The sequence below is a fragment of the Camelus dromedarius genome, chromosome 16, assembly GCF_036321535.1.
Source record: "Camelus dromedarius isolate mCamDro1 chromosome 16, mCamDro1.pat, whole genome shotgun sequence".
NCBI lineage: Eukaryota > Metazoa > Chordata > Mammalia > Artiodactyla > Camelidae > Camelus > Camelus dromedarius.
The window spans coordinates 45,100,861-45,123,363 of NC_087451.1; the positions used below are offsets into that span (position 1 = coordinate 45,100,861).

The 22,503-nt window shown below is 55.2% G+C and overlaps 1 protein-coding gene across 1 annotated transcript; it reads left to right on the forward strand.

Annotated features, from left to right (window-relative positions):
* Positions 1-498: 498 nt before the first annotated feature.
* Positions 499-16,724, forward strand: MNT (MAX network transcriptional repressor). Its single transcript, XM_031468548.2, has 6 exons — positions 499-996; positions 6,454-7,033; positions 7,622-7,663; positions 7,792-7,903; positions 12,758-12,950; positions 13,131-16,724. The coding sequence occupies exons 1-6, from the start codon at positions 924-926 to the stop codon at positions 13,886-13,888; spliced, it is 1,758 nt and encodes a 585-aa protein (XP_031324408.2). The 5' UTR covers positions 499-923; the 3' UTR covers positions 13,889-16,724.
* The last annotated feature ends 5,779 nt before the right edge of the window (positions 16,725-22,503 follow it).

The window sequence follows — 22,503 nt, forward strand, 5'->3', positions numbered from 1 at the left end:
CCGCTCCCTCCGCCTGTTCTCTGGCAGTCTCCTGCCGTCAGCTCCGCCCGTCAGCTCCGCCCAGGGGCGGATCCCGGGGGAATTGCGACAGCCGGGTGGTTGCAGGAATTAGGTCACGTGTGGGTAGGGCGTGGAGACCCAGAGGTCAGGCTAGTCTCTTAACGTCGTAAGGTTTCCCCGACCTGGAATATCCTTATTTGATCTAACTTAAGTCTTAAATTTTCCGCTCCTCCTTTCCTCCAGCAGGACAAATTTCGTAGTGAATGACCCAAGCACGCAGCCTTTGCTCAACTTGTGGCTCGCAATCGGGGCGGGGCGAGGCGGGAAAGCGGAAATGCAGGGCGCGAACCGTGCTGGAGCTTTTCCCACCCCCACCCAGGCCACGAGTGCGCGCGCCGTCTCGAGTGGGCGGGGCCAGCCCGCCCGGGACCCCGCCCCTCCCTTCGTGAGACGCCGCGGCCCTGCGGGCGGGGGCTCCGGTCCGGGCTTTGGCTGCGGCCCCGGTGTAGTAGCGGGGGCGGCGGCCGGGGGCAGCGCGGCTCCTTCCCTTGTTGTGTGTGTCGCTGCCTCCTCGCCATCTTGTTGCAAAGCCTTTTCTTGTCGGCGGGACTCCCGGGGGCCGCCGGGCGGGAGGCATCAGAAGAGAGGAAGAGAGGGAGGGGAAGGAGGGAGGCAGTGCCGCCTTTTTTTTTTTTTGCATCAATTTTTTTTAATTTGCAAATTACATTTTGCAAATATTTGGGGAGACATTGATTTTTTTCTCCCCGTGCTCCCCCGTTCTTCCCTGCGGAGTGCGCTGCGCCGCCCAGCCCTGTCGCCCCCCGGAGGTGATCCCTCCCTCCTGCCTGCCCGCCAGCCTGACCTGTGCCCGGCTCGCGGGCCGCAGTCTCGGCCCCGGCGCGCCCCCGGCAGCTCTCGGCGCGATGAGCATAGAGACGCTACTGGAGGCGGCCCGCTTCCTGGAATGGCAAGCGCAGCAACAACAGAGAGCACGTGGTGAGAGGCCGGGCTGGGCCCCTGGGGCACCGGGGAAGGGGAGGCGAGCGACCCCAGTCCCCGAGCCCACGCGAAACCGCGGGCAAGCCCCCCTTCCGGGCGGCCCCCGAAGCTGGACAGTGCAAGGCTCCGCGTAGAGCCGCCGCCCGGGGAGGAGTGTTGTGAGCATTGAAATTAATTAATGAATTCATTAACATGCAGCGAAGGGACCCGGCTTCTGTGGGCGCCACCCCAACTGCCTGCCACCCCCTTGTACACCTTTCGTGGGGGGTTCCTTTCGCGTGGGCCAGCGGCTCCCTCAGTAGGGCTGAGAATGTGCGAGCCGGGGGGGGGTGCGGTGAGGAATGGTACTGCGTGGAGCAGACAGACCCACGCGTGTGTGCACTGGAGATGTGTGATGCAAGCCTCGATGAGAGCGGATGAACGGTCGTGTACACGGGCGAGCGTCTAGTGCACACGAGTGGGCGTGTGTGTAACGGAGTAGGGGGTGGAATTACTCTACGCGGAGCAGCTCCCCGGCTTCCCTGGCCCTGTGGAGAGGGTGCGGGGGGGCGCTCCCGGCAGATCTACGCGCCGCTTGGAGCGGAGGCGGCCTTTGCAGAATGAAATGACATCGCGTGTCTTATGATCCTGGCCAGCCCCGCCTGACCCCGCCTCCCAGAGCTGGGCTGGGTCGCATCAGGGGTTTGGGTGAGAGCTGGGCTGATTGGGTATCTGTGAAATGGTTTGCACATCGCCAGGGGCAGCCCCTAGGCCCCCCTTTGCTGCGCCCCACTTTAGCCGGTGTGGAATGTGGCGTGTCTGCGCGTTCCAAACCCGCTCTCGGCTGGAATGTTGCGTGTGCCTGCGTTCCAAGCCAGTTGGTTACACCGGGTGGTGACGTGGACTGGCTCCGCCCCCGACCACGTGCACGGGGGACACTCCCGCTGGGGACTGCACGGCCCGGCCCCTCCCTGCTGCCTCGCGCTCGGCCGGGGGCGGGGCCTGGGCGGGGCTGGCTAGGGGCTTTGCGCTGGGTTGGGCCCTGGCTCTGGCCGCTGGGCATCTCACTGGGAGAGCGTCTGACCTGCGAGGGAGGAGCCGAGCTCACCTGTAGGTTGTCGCCCCTACCTCCTGTTTCTGATCCTCGGGCGAGGGAAACCCTCAGAATCGCCGAACGACTGGACATTTAGAGCTCACACACTCCCCTTGACCCCTTAAACGTTCTTACCAAGACCTCCTGGCAGCACTCCTGGCCACAATGTGGCATGAGCCAGGCTGAGAAAGGGCAAACTTTGGCGTTCCCTTGACAGGGAGAGACGGAGCCTTCAGATGCCCCCTGTCCCCATGCGCTCTTATTGGTGGCCCCCAGCTTAAGGATGCTGCAGAAATAGGGGCTGGCAGAGGACCTCTGTTTTCCAGATTGCTGTGAGGGTCGCAGCCCTGGATTGGCCTGTGTGCAGTATCCGGGGACTGCTGTCCCTTCCAACCCTCCCCCAGCCCTTCGGCTGGGTCGGTTGTGGTGGAGAGAGCGCTTCGCTCTCCTTTCCTTTCTCTCTGCCTATTGTTGCTTCAATGATGAGTCATGCAGGAGGTAGTAGTGTGTGTTGTGTGTGTGTGCGCGCGCGCGCGCGCGCCTGAGGCGTGTGCGGCCGCCGCGGCGGGCGGGGAGAGCGGCGGTAGACCAAGGGCGGGGAGCGGTGGGTCGCCGGCCTAGTCAGGTCGACCGGCCTCTCAAGGTCAAGAGTCACTCGAGATTTGTGAGACCGAGAGTGTTTGGGTTTTCGGAACGGATGGGCCAGGACATCAGTCCACGCGCCCCTCCTGTCTTCCGGGTCCAGAGTAGGGTCAGGTGGTGGACAGTGCAGGTGATGCCGGAGAATGTCCTGTGTGCGGGACCAGCGGCACGGGAGGAGCGTGCACAAGATTTGGAGAGACAGAGTCACCGTTGCCACCATCAACACAATGCAATTCAGGAGTGCCTATTGTGTCCCCACCGGGTACTGCCCACCGTGCTGCAGGCAACTGGATTGACCTGCTGTTGCTCCAAAGAACACTCACTTCACCTTCACTTTAGCCAGGGGCTGGCTGACCATATTGGGGGAGGGGAGAAGACCCTCACTGTCATGTCCTCCACCTTTTCTGAAGTAAGTCATCCAGAGCGGACTGTAAAACCACAGGGATGACATATGCACCCTTGCAAGGAACCTGGGAATGGCTTTCCCCTAAGAAGTTGCAGAGCCCTGCCCCTCCCCCAGCTGGTGAAAACTGGGGACAGGGAGCTGAGTTGAGGCTTCTTCTTGATGGGGCAAGGGGTCTTAGGGGATGGATAGATGCATGCATGCTGGAAAGCTAGTCTACCCCAGAAACTGAGGTACAGACAGCTAGACCTAGGAAATTCACCTTTTTCTTCTTCTGGAGGTTCTGTCCTCTAACTTGGGGTGGAAAGAATGAGAAAGAAGGGGGTGCTGGTGAGCCTGCTGACCAGGACCACTTGCTGGGAGTATGTACCTGATGAGCAACTCTGAAAAGGGATCCTCTTATCCCGGCCCCAATTCAACTTCAGCCTCAAGCAATGGTTTCCTGACCTAAACCAAACAGTTTGCTCATCTGATGAACCCAGTGAGGTAGGGGGGTGTGTGTGTGTGTGTGTGTGTGTGTGTGTGTGTGTGTGTGTGTGTGTGTGTGTGTGTGTGGAGAGGAAAGGCCAAGGCCATCTGGTGGCCTGCTGGAGGGCCTGGTCATTCCAGCAATCATGGAGGTGGCTGAATGGGACCCTCTTCTACCTGAGCTAGTTGCACCTTGGGCCTGCCTCATGCACCAAACTCCGTTAGCTTGTAGAAGGGGAGAACTCCCCTCAACACTGGAGGCCTCCTGGTGTGGACTCTTCCCACCCAGCCCTGTGCCTGCTAAGCCCCTGGGCCGTGGTGGCTTGGGGTGGCTGAAGGAAGCTCAATGCCCATACTCTCCATTGTGGGCTGGAGCCTTGGCCCCTGGATCACCCAGAAGGGTCCTGCTAAGTTCTCTGGAGGCAGCCTCTAGGCAGAGCCCAGGGAAGGTGCCATAGTATGGGAGTGAGGAGGGGTGCACCCAAGGGTGCAGCAGAGCATTAAAGAACCTAAACCCATATTGCTAAAACCGTCTGCTCCCCCTACGTTGTTTCCCCCTCCCAAGTCCCCAGCACAGGGAGAGGGTCGATGCTGGGTGGGGAAAAAGTCAGAGCAGGCCAGGAGCAGGCAGCTTTGGTAGGCTGGATCTGGCCTGGGGCGCCCCCTCTTCACCACCAGTTAAGCTTTTTCATGCTGACCCAGGTGTGACAGAGCTTACACCTGGGTCGTTCCCTGCATCTGTGAGGTGTACCTGCCAGGCTCTGGGAGAGAGAGGGTGGTGAGGAGGAGACTGCCATCTCCTGGGTGAGCTTTAGAGTTGCCTTAAAATATGGGGAATACGAGGAGGTTTGCCTTCATTTTGGGTTCCCAGGGCACCTGGCCTTGGGCCCTGTCTGTCCCCCCTCCTTATGGGAGAGTGGAACACTTGCCCCAAGGCCAATGAAATTTCAGGTCCTGGCTCAAAGGAATTGGGGTGGGGCTGTTTTGGGCCCCGAGCTCCAGTACCCTGTCTTGGGGATTGGTAGGGGGAGGTGGGGAGCAGACTGGGGATGTCCCAGGCTGGGCCTGAGAAGGGCTCCTTGACTGGAATTCAGCAGGCTTCTTTCCCAGTGTGGTCTGTCGGAAGCAGGAGCACAGAGAGCTGGTTTTCTCTGGCGCTGTTCAGCCCAGTGTTGCCGGCTCATAGGAGGAGCAGGCCTGCACCGGCCCGGCAGCTTCCCTTCCCGGGCAGGGGAGACGCGCGGAAGAGGCCATGCTGACTCCAGCCCCTGAACGCTGGCTGCTGGGAAACCACTGAGTGCTTCCCCTCTCAGAGCACTTCCCCTGCTTCCTCCTTCGCCTCTTCTTCTCTGTGGGAGGGAGGGGCCCTGAGCAGGCCTAGCTCACACTCAAGTTGTTGATTGGCCAAAAGGCCCTGAGGTCTCATGTTTTCTGGGGCCCCTGAGCCCACAGACTTGTAGGGGTTAGTGCCCTTCTCCCTAAGGGGCACTTAGCCAGCCTCGCCCCCAGCCCCACCCCTTGCGGTGGTGTGTTTGGGGCGGGTCCATCCCGTGCTGTCAGCTCTGTTAGTCAGCTGAGTGGTGAATCCGGGGCTGGAGGGAGGGCTGGTTGACCAGCCTGCTCCCTGGCTCCCTGGCCTGGGGGCTGCAGCCGCTCCCCAGGGCCCTGGCCCAGGCCTGTAGCCAGGGAACTGGAATGGTGGGGTGAGGACAGGCAGGGTGGGGATGGAGAGGGGCCTCTGAATCAGGAGGAGCCTCTCCCCTTGCCCTGTTCTCAGCCTGCTGCTGAGCAAGCCTCCCCTCCTGCAGGGATCAGCAGAGATGCTGAAACCCACACGTGCAAGTTTGCCCGAGATTGGAGCTCATTGCCCTGTTCAACCCCTATTAAAAAGCCCGGCTCTCCTTTCTGCCTGCCGCTTCCCTTTCTAGTGTTTGCTGCTGATAGTGGGGAATGCATTGTAGCACAACAAAGGGCAGAGGACAGGTGCATTTTGGGTATGGTCCCTGAGGAAACCAGACTCTGGCACCTAGCCTGAGAGAACCAAGTCCTGGGCCTACTTTCCTCATGTGTGAGCGAAAGGTGATGTCCCTGCCCTGCCTGTGGCGTGGGGCTCTTGAGTGATCCAGGTGTAGGGGTGTGTGTGTGTGTGTGTATACGTGTACATATGTATAGATACCTAGTGAGCATGTGTTAGCACAGCAAGTACCAGGCATCTGCCAGGTGTCAGGAGACCTGGCTGGGTCTAGCCCCAGTTTTACCTGTGACTCACAGCATGACCCTCAACAAATCATTTTGCTTCTCTGAGCTAATTAATCTCGTCTGTGAAATGAAGGAACTGCCTGCCCTCTAGAAGGTACTGCCCCAGAACTATGATTTCTCCACTCCCTCCATTCTCATAAGGTGGCCTGTGAGGTCATTTGTGGACTGACCTCTCCTCTTCTATCTCCCCTTCCCCTCATCCTTGTTGCCCTTGCTCATCACCTGCTTAACCCTTCCACCTTCAGGCTGCCAGGCCTCCGGTGCCCTCGCTCACAGCTTCTGCTCTGCCTTTGCACAGCACCTCTCCTCCCCAAGCCCGGGTTGTTATCCCTGCTACTTGTTATAAGAGTGTGAGCTCCCCAGCGACAAGGACCAGGAGTCTGTTTTATTTGTTCCTTGCTGTGTCCCCAGCACTTAGCCCAGTGCCTGGCTGGGTGTGGATGGGCATTTGTGTCCCAGGCTGGGCAGGGGTGGCCCAGGCTGGGTGGGGGTGTCACTGGGCACCTGGGCCTGGGATAGGGTCAGAGGATGGGTTACAACTGGAGGACAGGTGAACCTGGGGCCCAGTACTGCTGGCCCTGCTGAAACACCCCTTGTGTTCTCTGCGTAGAGGAACAGGAGCGTCTTCGGCTGGAGCGGGAGCGGGAGCAGGAGCAGAAGAAGGCCAGCAGTCTGGCCAGGCTGGCCCATGCCCTGCCTGTGGAGGAACCCCGCACTGAGGCGCCACCCTTGCCTCTGTCGCCGCCAGCACCCCCGCCAGCACCCCCACCCCCACTTGCCACCCCTACCCCACTGACTGTCATTCCTATTCCAGTAGTGACCAACTCCCCTCAGCCTCTGCCCCCACCGCCACCACTGCCCCCCACAGCTCAACCTCTGCCCCTGGCACCTCGCCAGCCGGCCCTGGTTAGCACCCCTGGACTCAGCATTAAGGAGTCTGCCCCACTTCCTACCAGACCACAGGTGCCCACTCCTGCTCCCCTACTGCCAGACTCCAAGACCACCGTTCCGCCCACTGGCAGCCCCAAGCCTTTGCAGCCCCTCCCCACACCCATCCTGACCATAGCACCACATCCTGGAGTCCAGCCCCAGCTGACCCCCCAGCAGCCACCCCCACCCACTCTTGGGACCCTGAAGTTGGCACCAGCTGAAGAAGTCAAATCCAACGAACAGAAGAAGAGGCCTGGGGGGTGAGTGAGGTGTGGCAGAGTCGGGGCTGGTGGGATGAGGAGACCTGCCCACCCCCTGGACTGTGTGTGCAAGAGAAAGTACCCTCCCACACTAGCCTGCGAGACCCAGCAGTGCCCTACCACCCCAACCTAGAAGCGCTCTCCTGTATTTGGATATATTCTCACTGTGCTTTGCCCATCCATCCCCACCCTGGGGAGTGGGGAATGGCCACTGCCCTCTGTTCTCAGGATTCAGTGTTCTTTGACCCCCTCCAAGGTTGGGGCTGATGGCATTTCAAGCCCTTTGGACAGGGTATTGGACTATAGGCCTCTTGGGTGAGGGCAGGAGTCAACTGGCTGTTTCTCAGAATCCAAGGAGCCCTTTCCAGGTGCACGGGTGGGATGGAGGTAAAGGGTTTGTGAATTTGTAGTCTACATGTGCCCTCCAGGGGCTGTACACACCATGACACAGGGCAAACAGCTCCCACTGCTGCTTTCCTAGAAGAATGTCAGAGACAAAAAGCTTGTGGCATTTCAGGAGTGGGGAGCAGGGAGTGGGAAGACTGCCTAATTGGATCCTCCTCTCTGAGTCTCCTGTCTGGGTTTCAGGATCGGAACCAGAGAAGTCCACAACAAACTGGAGAAGAACAGGTGTGTGTGCCTGCCCGCCCTGCCAGCTACCGGGAAGGTCCCAATCGTGGTCCCCAAACTCTCCTTGGCCTTTCCCTCCCGCCTCTAACCCCCTGGCGCCGGCTGACCGGCGCTGCTCCCTCTCGCAGGAGGGCCCATCTGAAGGAATGCTTTGAAACCCTGAAGCGCAACATCCCTAACGTCGACGACAAGAAGACGTCGAATCTGAGCGTGTTGCGGACGGCGCTGCGGTACATCCAGGTATGGGGGAGGGAAGCACTGCCTAGAGGAGGGCGGGCCAAGGCCTCCGCGCCAGCTTCCGCCCCGCCCGCCCGCCTCCCCCCCGCGGCCCCGCCCTCGCTCCCTCGCCGGCTCCCCCGCCCGCCTCCACGCGGGCGCCGAGCACATGGCTGGGATGACGTCAGCGGGGCTCCCCGCCCGGGAGGGGCGGAGTGCCGGCGCGCGTGCGCGCGGGGGAACGCGGCGCTGGCGCTCAGCACCCCTCCCCCGCCGGGCCGCCCCGCGGAACCCTGCCATCTGCACGGCCTCCCAGCTCTGTGTCAGCCCAGTCCTGGGCCCCGCCTTACCTCCTGCCGCGCGTTAATGCGGGTGGGAAGGGCGTGGATCGGCCGGCGTCTCCCTCCCCACGCCGCGTTTGCCTGGGCAGGAGCCCGATTCGGCCTGAGTCTCACTTGTGAGGGGGCTGGGCGTGGTTCCTTCTTCCCGGTCGCGCCCTTGAACTCCCCCCTACCCCCGCTTTTAGCCCAGATTCAGTGAGCGCACGGAGGTGCGACCACCCGAGTTTGGGAGTTAAGCCTGGGGACGGGGAAACGCGGCGGTCTGACTGGATAGACAGCCCCAGGGTCACCGAAGCTAAAATACTACGTTCTTCCGTCAGGGTTTAAAAGAAGCCCTTTTTTAAGGGGACTTCAGGCCTTGTGTCCCCTCCCTTTCGGCTATGGCTCTTCTGCAGTACGAGGAGGGGGGGCGCCCACCAGATAAGGCCGTTGCCATGACGGCCCGAGTTTCGGTTTCCTTGGAAACCGGGCGAGGGTTCCGCGTGCGGGAAGGCAGGCAGGCTGTGGGGGTGGGGCGGACGGCCACGGTCGGCTGCAGCGGAGATGGAGTCCGACGGAGCCGTTGGGGAGTGGGAGGGACTTGGGGCCCACGGCCTGCGCGGGGCAAGGGCGGGGCAGCCGCGGAGTCTCCCATTCGGCGCTCTTGGGAAGCTCGGGGGTGGGTGGCGTCACGGCCCTGATGGGAGAGGGTGTCCCGCGGGGGCTGGCTGGGCTAGGAGCTAGCAGCGGGCGCTACCCCTCCCCGGCCTCTGCTGCGGGGTCACAGCCCTGAGGTAACCCGAGCCTGACTTGTGAGGGTGGAGGCGCTAACTCGCGACTGCTCCCAGCCGGCGGCTTCCCCCCCCGCCTCCCGCGAACGCGCGCCCTTCCGCCCGCCCTCTGGCTGAGGGGGAGGGGCTGGCGCGCCTTCAGGCTGTTTCCCGGCACAGGAGGGGCGTGGCCGGGCCCGCGGATTGGCGGAGCCGGGCGGGGGGCGGCACTCCTGCGTGCGCGGAGGGAGGGTGCGGCCGGCGGAGAGTGACGCAGCAAAGCCGGGTCCGCGTGGGTGCGCGCGTGCTCCTGGAGGGGCGGGGCCTCGATGGCGGCCGAATGGCCGGGAGAGGAGGAGGGGGGAGGCTGGTCGTGGGTTTCCGAGGGTCCTGGGGAGGCTTATTTCTCAGATGTTTTTTCAGAACTTGGGCTTTGGTCTAAGTTGTTGGTCGGTCAGTCATAGGAAGTCTTATGGCCTGGGAGTAATACCTGTTCAAATGCTGTGACATTTTCTTTGAGTATCAATTTCCTCTTCTGTACCCGCCATGATGCTAAGTGGGAAAAAGTAATAGTAGCTTCGTCATAAAGATGTGTGGAGTTTTGGACCTCTACAAATATTAACAATAGCAATTATTGAGAAGTAGGAAGGATGGAATGGCACGTTCCTCCCAATAGACACATACCTAGGGCAAGAAGGCTTGTGTGCCGTGTGGATTTGAAAGTAAATTAGGGAAAGAGACCCAGTAGAACCAGCAGACTCGGGATATGGGCCTGGGCTGAGTGGGAGGCAAGATGGAACCAGGTAGCCCACAAGAGATACTTGTGGGCTGGGGCTGGCAATGGAAGCATAAATGGTAGAAAACAAGGCTCTCGCTAAATCCTCAACTTCTCTCATTCATTTATTCGTTCAGGTACTTTTGGACATCCCTGTGTCTGGGAGGATAAAGCAGGGAGCAAAGGAAAATGTGGTCTCTGTCTTTAGGTTTGGTCTTGCAGCGGGTTATAAAACATCCAAACAGAAGACTCTGCCACGAGGGTGTAACAGGGACAGGGGTCACAAGATCTGTTCTGGGGAGTTAGGGAAGTTGCAGCTGAGGTAGGGGATTTGAGCTGGGACCTGAAGGTCAGGATGACAGAAACAAGTGGAGGGCAGAGAGCCCAGCGCATGCCAGAGTTTTCTCTAGCAGGAGGGAGCAGGATGTTTTCAGAAGTTGAAGATGGTCAGGAGGGTAGGTGTGCAGATGTAGGGACATCTGGGCACTAGATGGGAACTGGAAAGGAGCACCATCTAGAGTGTGGAGACTGAGGACTTTGGTTGTGTGCTGAGGCAGGAAGCTGTGGGAAGGCTGCAGCCCCCAGCCAGACCCACAGTGGCTTGGAGATGGTAAAGGATTTGATGAAAGGCTCAGTGAAGTGGACAGACACAGGAAGAGGAGGAGGCAGGTACAAAACCACATATCCAGGTAGTTTTAGAAAGGAAATGGGTTTAAAATGAAGCAACGGGAGCAAAGTTAGACCCTGTGAAAACTTACCAGGGGGCCCTAGGCCTGTGGAGATCTGGACTAGGTGAGAAGTGGAGGTATTGACCCCCAATGTCCTTTCTCTCTGAGTGAGAAGTCTATTTCCCTGCCAGCAGGTCGAGTTCAGGACAGGCGCTTCCAGCCCCTAGCAGCCAGGGAGTAAGGGCTGACTCACCAGGCCCCATCACTGATGTGGCCCCGTCTGAAGTCATGTCTAGCACAGTGCGTGGGCTGGGACTGGCAATAAGTATAAAAAGTGTGACCCTGGCAGGTTTCAGGTCAGTACAAGAGTGCGGCCATGTCTGGGTTATGGTTTGAAGCATTTCTTTGACTGGTGAGGTCAGGAGTGCAGGGAATTTGGGGCTGCAGGAGGGAGTGGGGGCAGTTAGGCCTAGTTGGCGTATGGATGTTGTGCCCAGGAGGGCAGGTGAAGAGTCAGTAAAGGCTGCTGCAAAACTGCCCCTAGGAAATGGGATCAGGAGAGACTCAAGTCTAATGAGCGACTGTGATTCTTCTGTGATGAAGGAAAGAGACAGGGTAGAGGTAGGGATGGGTACCTTTGGATCCTCACAGATCCTTCCCATGGGGCTGAGTAAGACATCATGCATGGCTCTGTCCTGGCCACTGGTTGGGTTAGGGGATGTAAGCTAACCATAGAACAATCTTTGCTTTCACTCACAGGGTTGGACAGGGACAGTGTTGAGATGGAAAGATAAAACGTGAACTGTTTTTTGTTTTAGGGAGGGTTGTATGAGACAGTGTCTAAATGCTACCTGGCAGTCTCATTAGCAGCTCGGGTGTGATGCTGGTGTCCAGAGGGCTTGAGGGCAGGAAGGTAAACTGGGAGGACGTGGGATGGGGATGGATTGTGGAAGGGGCCCAAGTGTGGTCCTGGGACAGGAGCAGCTAAGATGTGGAGGGGTGACAGGGGTATGTGTGTGAGCCAGAGGGTTCTACCTACACCTGGCCATGACTGGCAAGCCTTGGGAGCTAGAAGCTCAGGAGCAGGTCAGGTAAGAGACTTGGGGCAGCGGGACAGAATTTTTCATGTTGTCTCGTGGACCCGCAGTCATGACGTGCCTGGCTTGAGGAGAAGCCGGCAACAGGGAGGCCTGCCAAATTTAAGATAAGTTGATTTAATAAAGTGTCAGGGTCAGGAGGTCACAAAGGACAGGAGAGACTTTCATTGTGGAACGGAGCTGAGAAATAGGACATGAGCTGGCTTTTTGGAGCTGCTAATAACCCTTGTGTGAAGGGAAACTGGAGGCCCTTCTGATGGGAGCATCGTCACAGGTCTGGGCAGGGGGGCTTCCAGCACCTGCTGAACCAGGGTTGACCTAGGAGGCGCTGGATTACCTGTGACCCTGGAGGAGTTGAGAGGGGAGATGGCCTCCCAGATGAGGGCCCTCTCTCCCAGTGTTCCTAGTGACGTGGGTAGCCTCAGTGTCATGGGGGAGGAGCCACTTGAAACCTTTGGGAAAGGATAGAGCCTCTCCGGGGTGCTCAGTTGGAGGCAGTGGTGCTATCCACCCTGGAGTCGTTTCTCATTGACTGGTGCAGTTCAGGTCCAGGTGTGGGAGGAGGGGCACATTCCAGGGCTTGGAGCGGTCTGGAGAGGCCCACAGGTGGGCACCAGCAGGGGAGCAGCCCAGGAGGTTGGAGAGAGGTATGCAGCCAGAGACAAGATGAACAAGGTCAAGGAGATGAGATGGTGGGTCGCAAAGTCTGGTGGATCATCCTCCAAGGACATTAAAGTTAAGGAGACTAGTGAATGAGGAAGGAGAGAGAAGGGCAGGATCAGGATTGTTCTGGGTTCTTTAGGGACTGGGTTCCAAGATGGGCGGCTTGTGGCATCAGTGAGCGATGGGATGGTGTGAATGGTGTTGGAGCCTTGGGCACCACTTGAGAAATCTATTACCCTTTCTGCCCTTCTCTGCAGAATGGAGGGAGATGCTGCCAGGAGGGTGGGTGTGGCAAGAGGTGGCGAAGCCCCTCAGGACAGAGATGATGTGGGGATGGGGAGGGCCTGGCCTGGATCTGTGCCTGCCTGAGAGCACGTGGTCCCTGGGCTGCTGGGCCTCCAGAGGCAAAGCCATGGACCAGGAGGCAGGTGTGGTCTCCAGCAGCCCCCATCAGCCTGGGCCCCGGTCACTGCAGACATGCCGCTGAGGACCTGGAGGTGAGGGTGGCTAGGGGAGATATTTGCAGTGCCATGGGCCCCGTGGCTGCTGCTCAGGATGTCCTCCTGTTACATCCCTGTTCTCCAGTCCCTGAAGAGGAAGGAGAAGGAATACGAGCATGAGATGGAGCGGCTGGCGCGGGAGAAGATTGCCACGCAGCAGCGGCTGGCAGAGCTCAAGCACGAGCTGAGCCAGTGGATGGACGTGCTGGAGATCGACCGTGTGCTCCGGCAGACAGGCCAACCCGAGGACGACCAGGCCTCCACCTCCACTGCCTCCGGTGAGCCCCACCCACTGCCCGCCCCATGTCTCCCCTGCCTCTTAAATGCCAGCCTCCCTGGCGAGGCCTTTGCCTGCTAGAAAAGATGCCCATCCCACCCTGACCCTGGCCCCATAATGTCCCTAGACCTCCAGGGCTGTCAGCCCTTCTGACCTGTCCCTATCCCTGCAACCCCCACAGAGGGTGAGGACAACATAGACGAGGATATGGAGGAAGACCAGGCCGGCCTGGGCCCACCTAAGCTGAGCCATCACCCCCACCCGGAGCTGCCAAAGCCACCGCCCAGCACCGCCCCCGCACCTCAGCCTCCCCACTCACACCCCCACTCCCAGCCTGTGGCCCTGTCTCCTGCCCACCTCCCTGGGCAGCAGCCGCCGCCACAGCAGAAGACACCTCTGCCGGCCCCTCCTCCCCAACCAGCTGCCCCTGCCCAGACGCTGGTGCCTGCTCCAGCCCATCTGGTGGCTGCAGCTGGGGGAGGCTCCACGGTCATCGCCCACACCGCCACCACCCACGCCTCAGTCATCCAGACTGTGAACCATGTTCTACAGGGGCCGGGTGGGAAGCACATCGCCCACATCGCCCCCTCGGCCCCCAGCCCTGCTGTGCAGCTGGCACCTGCCACACCCCCCATTGGCCACATCACAGTGCACCCTGCCACCCTCAACCATGTGGCCCACCTTGGCTCCCAGCTGCCCCTGTACCCTCAGCCTGTGGCGGTGAGCCAGCCTGTGGCGGTTAGCCACATCGCCCACACCCTCTCACACCAGCAAGTGAACGGCACAGCCGGGCTGGGGCCCCCAGCCACTGTCATGGCAAAGCCAGCCGTGGGGGCCCAGGTGGTGCACCACCCCCAGCTGGTGGGCCAGACAGTGCTTAACCCTGTGACCATGGTCACCATGCCCTCCTTCCCAGTCAGCACGCTCAAGCTGGCTTGAGGATGAGGCCACTCAGAAGCCCCCAGTGGGGGAAGGGAGGGAAACCTGTCCCCCACTCTCCCACCCACCAGCTCCACACATTCCAGTCAGGCCCAGGCCCGCCCCACCCGTACCCACCCCCAGGCCTCCTAGGGGAAGGGGGTGCAGAGACTCTGAGCCAGGGGAGGGAAGGGCCACCCCAGGGAGCTGGGCACAGGGCAGGGGGTTACCCCACGCGCTAGGACTTGACAGAGTGATGAGAGACGCTCTGGTGAACGTGTGCTGCCCGTCCGGCCTGGTGCCAGCTCCTGTGCCGTTCCTGCTCCCGACCCGTCCCCAACCCAGTGCGATGTGGACACTGTGTTCCCCCACTTCCCCCTGCCCTGCCCGCCTTCCTGTGCTGCTGCTGCTATTGCTCTGTCTGGTGAGGTGGCTGAGCACCTGGGCCCTCCCCTCCCGAGCCTCAGCCTTCTCTTCCCAGGCCCTGGAGGGGAAAGAGGGAAAGCAAAACTGAAGCAACTTGGCCTGGAAAGCTGGGGACTGCAGGGGGTCCTGCTCTGAGTACAGGTGACAGATCTTAGGCTCCGGCTGATCTGGAGTCCCACAGACTCCAGACAGGTGGATGCCCTAGCCTGGGGCTCTCCAGCCTAGTTGCAGTCACCGTGACTCATTACAGTGAGCTAGTTAAGACAATTCTCTACCAACAGAAGACTAAACCCAAGCCCTTGCCAAGCTTTCTGAGCCCCTCCAACCCTTGCCAATGGGTGTCTTATGTCCAGAGGGTGGCTGGGGGTAGGGGTGGGGAAGGAGGGGCTTGGCTGTCTCCCCCTCCCCCCCCCGACCTCGAGCTGGGTCTGGCCTGAGAGTAGAGTGCTCTGGACCCTGTCCCCACCCCTGGACTTGGCTCTTGGCTTCCAGAAGGTAGAGAGGAGGTCTGGCCTCTGCTCAGTGCCATGTACTCCCTGGAGGGATGAGTACACCTGGATGCCTCCTGCTGCCTGGAGGATGGACCAGTGTCTGGGCTGGGTTCCAGGAGCCTGAAGCCATGCTGTCAAGGTAATAAGTTAAAACCCAGGCTTGGCCAGGGGGACCTGTGGAGAGAGAGCAGGGCCGGGCCATGGAGGACTGCTGCTTCTGCCCCAGCTTCTCCCTCTGGCGTCCTCTTTCCCCTGAACATGCCCTCTTCTCCAGTGAGCTGTGCTGAGGGGGCCCTCCCTGGTAGGGACTGTCATCTGCCACAGCCTTCCTGTGAGGAAAGGTCCTTAGTTTGGCTCAGGGCAGGGCTGAGCTTGGGGTGGGGTGGAGTGAGGGGGCCTGTGTGTAGGGGACGCTGCTTTTCCTGCCTCTGTTGGCAGACTGCTTTGGCTTCTCTCTTTATGTGGGTATTTATTACAAGTGGCCTTGTGACAGACACACTCAGTTACACATGTGCACACTCGGCTCTGTACCTGGACACACACTCACCAATGGCCTTTGAGAGTGTGTGGCGTGGGGCGGGCGAGGGGAAGCCAGTGTTCCTAGGTGTGAGGTGTGCATGGACAGGCTGGGAGTGGGGAGTGTGGTGGGGGACCCTGAGGAGGCTGGCAAAGGTCTTGAATAGATGGAGCTGCCTGAGAACTCCCTCTCAGTTCCTTCCTAGTCCTGGAGATCTGCCTGGGGACCTTTTCTTCTCCCTTGTCTCCCAGGGTGGGGAAAGAGAAGGCCTGTGGACACCTTAGAGGTTTCTAGAAGGGGGCCCTGTACTGCCGCCCCACCCCCACCCCCACCCCCAGCTCCCACCTCACAAGCTTGCCGCCTTCCTGTGCCTGCAGCCACCCCCACCATCCTGTTTTGGGGGGAGCTGGTTTGGCTCCTCCAGGTGTGATTAAGTTGGAAAGAACAGAGGGAGACAGGCCGGCCTGGCCCCCAGGAACAGAAGCACTGGTGAGCCTGCCCTCCTCCCAGCTCCGCTCAGCTTGTGTCCTGAGGCCGTTCCAGAGTTGAAACTGTCCTATTAGCCAGTCGCCCCTCGGGCCTGCACAGATACCTCATCTGCCCGCCGCCCCTGCCCCTCCCCGCCCCCACTGCAGCAGTGGGGGCCCCGGAACCTAGTGCCGTATGACTATGTCCAGATTGGTGACAATGGGTGTTGTTGCTGTTGTTTCTGTTGTCGTTCGTGAACGCTGTGATGCTGTGTGCCTGAGAGGGCAGCCGCCGCCCAGCCCTTCCTTGGGCATCTCCCCTCTGAGAGCTGTCAGGACCAGTCTGTCCTCGCCCCGTGGGACCGCCTGCCCCTCCCCTCCCCAATCCCTCCAGCCTGGGGTGCGCACGTGTGCACACATACACACACACATCTTACCTCTCATGCGTGTTTTACTTTTTGATGTTCAGAGTGGCTCACTGGCTGGGAGTCCTTACCTCGGGGAGAGGGAGAGGTTGGTTCCTTGGGGGGCCAAAGAAGGGCAGGGAATTCCTGGAGGGGTTATGGGGGTCACCGTAACCCCTGCCCTCTCCAGGAACAGCTTCTTCTCCCCCAATTCCAGGGTCCCACCCCCATCCCCCAAAGAGGTGGCCCTTGTTTACAGTGAAGACTCGGTCACTGTGTCTCCGTTTCCAGAAATATAAATCGTAGCGACCCCAGACTGTAGAGATTTTTATGTGTTTGGATACATCTGCTGTGTGGGAAAAAACAAAAAAAAACTACAAAAACCCTAATTTTGTACATATTGTATTTTTACTATTGAACTGTATTCTAGTGGCTGTTCATGCTCCAGGATTTTAGGTATTGAGACATGAATACTATCCATGTAATAAGCACTTGCCTGGAATAAAATATAAAATTGAAATAAACCTGCACTGAAACCCAAGATGGAGCTGCCACCTGCAGCATCTGGGTCATTTTGTTGCAAAAGGAGGCAGAGACCTTTAGGGAAAGATCTCCACAAGAAACAGCAGGATGCTTTCCCTGTTGATGGGTGGGGGGACATGGTCTGTGAGCAACTTCCATGCCGACTGATTTTAGAACAAAGATGAGGGACCTTCCAGTTTTGATCCAAACGCTCAATCCTCAAGCTCTGAGAACTGCAGTTCTGGTCTTCCTCATACTTTTGCAATACTTTATACTTCCTGAAACCATTTTTACAAACACTATCTTGTTTCATCTCTAACAGCTTGGTGAAGTAAATAGACCAAGAACTAGCAGATAAGGAAACAGGTTGGAGGTGGCTGAGTGACTTGTTAAGGTCACAGGACCAACCTAGGACCTTGTGGAGCTGCAGTCCGATCTCAGCTGGTACAGAGCTGTCCCCAAGCATGCGCCACCCTGCCCTGGGCCTGTTGAGTTGGGAATCCTGAACTCCAGATGGTTCAAAGGGGAAAGCTGGAGGATCTGTACACAGGAGGGCCAGGGGCTTCCTGAGAGCAGGTACACTTCTGGGGTTGTAGTTAGGACGGGTCATCTGGGGTGTCTGTAAGGCTGACCTTTTAGGGGAAGGAACAAGAAAAGGAAGAAGTTGGAGGTCAGGGGTCAAAGAGCCATGTTCTAAACTGCGCCTGGAAGACCTTTGTCCCTATGACATCTTTTCTCGCCAGTATAGGGGAAACCAGCTGTTTGGTAGGTGGGGAGGTCAGGGAGGCGTTATAACAGTGGGATGTGTTGTAGACCCTCTAACCTCCTGACACCTGCCTCACTCCCTGCCGCAACCGAACTGTCTCAGCTTTTCTTCCTGGGGAGAGGGTGTGTGTGTGTGTGTGTGTGTGTGAAGGGAGAGGTGGCCTTAACGTCTCTGAAGAAGATCCGGTCTCAAGAAAGGCCAGGCTCAGTGCCCCTCTCAACTATGCCACAAGCCTGCCAGCTCCTTTCATGACATGCTGGCTCCCTCTGCTGGTAGTTCCAGGAAACACTAGGTCCCTTCCACTTCAGGGAAGGCCTGGGCTCAGGGTTAACATTTCCTCAGTGTCGGATGGGGACAACGAAGACTGCCCCTAGCAGTGATGACCCAGTATGGTCTAAAGGCTATCACTGTATCTTAAAGAGTGGGCAGAAGCTCTCTTCTTTGCACTGAAAAGATAGTCCCTGCAGCTCAGCCTACAAGAGACGGGCCTGTGGGCTGGGTAATGGAAAAGAAAAATCCTAAGTAGGAATCCAAGCGCTGTGATTGATCAGCTCTTGCTCTGTAAGAGAGGAGGTCCGATTTCCCGGGTTGGAGGCTCCCCTGAGATGATGTTTATAGCATCCCACTCATGCTTCCTGCTCTTCTGTCTACACACACAGCTCTTAGCAGACCATCATTTTCGCTGTGGAATTCCATCTGGCCCTAGAAGCCCAGCCAGGAGCCTGGGAGTGCCAGCACTTTTGGGTGGAGCAGAGAAGGGGTGGGAGTGTGTAAAGGAACCAGCCACTTCCAGGCTAGTGTATCAGGGGTCTTTGGTGAACTTTCAGGTGGAGTCAGAGCAGGGGGAATTCTTTTTAATTGAAGTATAGTTGACTTACAATGATGTGTTTCTGGTGTACAGCAAAGTGATTCTGTTATACATGTATATATTCTTTTTCATATTCTTTTCCATTATGGTTCATTATAGGATATTGAATGTGGTTCCCTGTGCTATACAGTAGGACCTTGTTTATCTGTTTTATATATGGTAGTGTGTATCTGCTAATCTCAAACTCCTGACTTATTCCTCCCTCCCTCACCTTTCCCCTTTGGTAACCATAAGTTTGTTTTCTATGTCTGTAAGTCTGTTTCTGTTTTGTAAATACATTCATTTGTATCATTTTTAAGATTCTACATTTAAGTGATACCATATATTTATCTTTGTCTGACTTAATTCACTTAGTATAATCTCTAGGTCCATCCACGTTGTTGCAAATGGCATTTCATTCTTTTTTAAGGCTGAGTAATATTCCATTGTGTATATATACCACATCTTCTTTGTTCAGTCATCTGTTGATGGACATTTAGATTGTTTCCATGTCTTGGCTATTGTAAATAGTGCTGCTATGAACATTGGGGTGCATGTAGCTTTTTGAATTACAGTTTTCTCCAGGTATATGCCCAGGAGTGGGATCATATGGTGGTAACTCTATTTTTTAGTTTTTTAAAGAATCTCCATACTGTTTTCCATAGTGGCTGCACCAATTTACATTCCCACCAACAGTGTAGGCAGGTTCCCTTTTCTTTACACCCTCTCCAGCATTTGTTATTTGTAGACTTTTTAATGATGGCCATTCTGGCTGGTGTGAGGTGATACTTCATTGTAGTTTTGATCTTTTCATGTACCTATTGGCCATCTGTATGTCTTTTTTTCACGTTGAGGTATAGTTGATTTAAACTGTTGTTAGTTTTAGGTGTACAGCAAAGTGATTCAGTTACACATACATACATATGTATACATATAGATTATTTTTCAGATTCTCTTCCATTATAGGTTATTACAAGATACTGAATATAGTTCCCTGTGCATACAGTAGATCCTTGTTGTTTATCTGGTTTGGTTTTTGTTTTGTTTTGTTTTGTTTGCACTGAAAGTATTTTTTTTCTTGTCTACTTTGTTTTTCAAACACCTTTATTATGGTATGGCAAACTACACATATTTCAGATGTACAACTTGATGAATTTTGATAGATGTATACACCCATGAAACCACCACCACAGTCAAGATATCTAACATTTCCATCACTTCCCAAGAGGTGCAATTTTTGAAATCCCAATTTATCCCTTCCCACCCCCTTTACCCCCTGGTAACCGTAAGTTTGTTCTCTATGTCTGAGTCTGTTTCTGTTTTATAGATAAGTTCATTTGTGTCCTTTTTTTCAGATTCCACATATAAGCGATATCATGACATTTTTCTTTCTCTTTCTGGCTTACTTCAGTTAGAATGACAATCTCCAGGTCCATCCGTGTTGCTGCAAATGTAATTATTGTATTCTTTTTTATGGCCAAGTAGTATTCCAGTGTGTGTGTGTGTGTGTGTGTGTGTGTGTGTGTGTGTGTGTGTGTGTGTGTGTGTGGTACACACACCGTATCTTCTTTATCCAGTCATTTGTTGGTTGACATTTAGGTTGCTTCCACGTCTTGGCTATTGTAAATAGTGCTGCTGTGAACATTGTGGTGTATGTGTCTTTTTGAATTATTTTTCTCTGGAATAGGATTGCTAGATCATATGATAAGTCTGTTTTAGTTTTTTAAGGAACGTCCATACCGTCTTCCATAGTGGCTGCACCAATTTACATTCCCACCAACAGTGTAGGAGGGTTCCTTTTTCTCCACATTCTCCAGCATTTATCATTTGTAGACTTTTTAATGATGGCCATTCTGACTTTTGTGATGTGATATCTCATTATAGTTTTGATTTGCATTTCTCTAACAATTAGTGGTGTTGAGCATCTTTTCATGTGCTTGTAGGCCATCTGTATGTCTTCTTTGGAGAGATGTCTATTTAGGTCTTCTGCCCATTTTTTGACTGAGTTGCTGAGTTTTTTTTTTTAACATTTTTCTTTTTTTAATTTTTTTTTTTTTCGGGAGTAATAAGCTTGTTTTTCTTTTGTTTTGTTTTTAATTTTAAGGTGTATGAGGCTGTTTGTATATTTTGGAAATTAATCCCTTGCTGTTTGCATCATTTACAAACATTTTCTCTCATTCCATAATTATCTTTTCATTTTATGGTTTCCTTGCTTTGCAAAAGCTTATACGTTTGATTAGGTCCCATTTGTTTATTTTTGCTTTTATCTCTTATTACTTTGGGACACTGACCTAAGAAAACATTGCTCTGATTTATGTCAGAGAATGTTTTATGTATGTTCAGTTCTAGGAGTTTTATGGTGTCACGTCTTATATTTAAGTCATTAAGCCACTTTGAGTTAATTTTTGTGTGTGGTATGAGGGAGTGTTCTTTATTGATTTACATGGGGCTGCCCATCTTTCCCAGAACCACTTGCTGATGAGACTGCCTTTTCATTGTATATTTTTGCCTCCTTTGTCAAAGATTGACTGTAGGTGTGTGGATTTATTTCTGGGCTCTCTGTTCCATTGATCCATGTCTGTTTTTGTGCCAGTACCACACTGTTTTGATTACTGTAGCTCTGCAGTATTATCTGAAGTCTGGGAGGGTTATGTCTCCAGCTTTGTTCTTTTTCCCCAGGATTGCTTTGGCATTTCTGGGTCTTTTATGGTTTCATATAAATTTGAAGATTATTTGTTCTAGTTCTGTGAAAAATGTCAGGTAATTTGATAGGGATCACATTAAATGTGCAGATTGCTTTGGGTAGTATAGCCATTTTAACAATATTAATTCTTTCAATCCAAGAATATAGGATATCTTTCCATTTCTTTGAATCATTAATTTCCTTTATCAGCATTTTATAGTTCTCAGCATTTAAGTCTTTCACCTCCTTGGTCAGATTTATTCCTAAGTTTGTTTGTTTGTTTGTTTTTGGATGCAGTTTTTAAAGAAATTGTTTTTTGTTTTTGTTTTTGACTTTCTGATATTTCATTGTTAAGTGTATATTAATCTTATATCTTGCTACCTTGCTGAATTCATTCTAGTAGTTTTTGCATGAGTCCTTAGGGTTTTCTGTCTATAGTATCGTGTCATTTGCATATAATGACAATTTTACTTCTTCCCTTCCAATTTGGATACGTTTTATTTTTCTTGCCTGATTGCTGTGGTTAGGACTTCCAATACTGTGTTGAATAGAAGTGGTGAGAGTGGGCATCCTTGTCTTTTTCCAGATTTTAGTGGGAAGGCTTTCAGCTTTTCACTGTTGAGTATTACGTTGGCTATGAGTTTGTCATAGCTTTTGTTATGTTGCAATATGTTCCTTCTAGAACCACTTTGGTAAGTTTTTATCGCAAATCGATGTTACAGCAGAGGGAATTCTGATTGCTTCAGCCTACAGGATCAGCTAAGGGGTGGGGAGGGGTTCCCTTGAGGGGCTTATAAGGTTCCCTGGCCCCAGGGTTCCTGGTGTCAAATGGTTTCCTTGCCTGGACAGCTCTGAGTTTTCAATAGGCCCTAATGCCCAAAAGGCTAGTCTTCTCTACACCAGACCACATGCTGGTGACTGGAGCCCTCTACCAGGAACTATGGATGATGGGGAAGTGGCCCTCTGAGGTAGAGGAAGGCAGGTGGGAACCTGCTATTTCAGTCCAGCCATTTCCATGCCTCAGCGAATTTGACCCCTGCTGACAATAATCCCACACCTCATCCTGAAGGAGGTGTCTCAAAGGCAGTGCTCAATGGGCAGGACCCAAGGCCAGAGGGGCTAGAGGGGCCAGGAGTTCTTGTAGATTCTCAGTCAAGGTCCAGCTCATCACTGTAGCCAGCCATGAGGCCAGGCAGGCTGGGAGAGGGAAGGGGCAGGGACCCTCACACATCCAGAGGCTAGAGATGCTATTGGCCAGTCTGAGACAGAACTGCTGGCTCTGGGGCAAGGTCCTCCTAAGGGCTCTGAGTACTTGGGGTCTATCTACCTATCCCCCCCGACTGGTGCATAGCCAAGGTCCCTCTTTCCTGGAAATTCTGGTTTTTCTTCACCATCCGTTCCTCGTGGGGCTAGTCCTCTTTACTGTTCAGTCATTGGAGCTGACAGAATTCCCCAACACACCCAGTCACTCTCTATCCAGTGCCAGCCCACAAACAGCCCCCAGAGCCTCAAG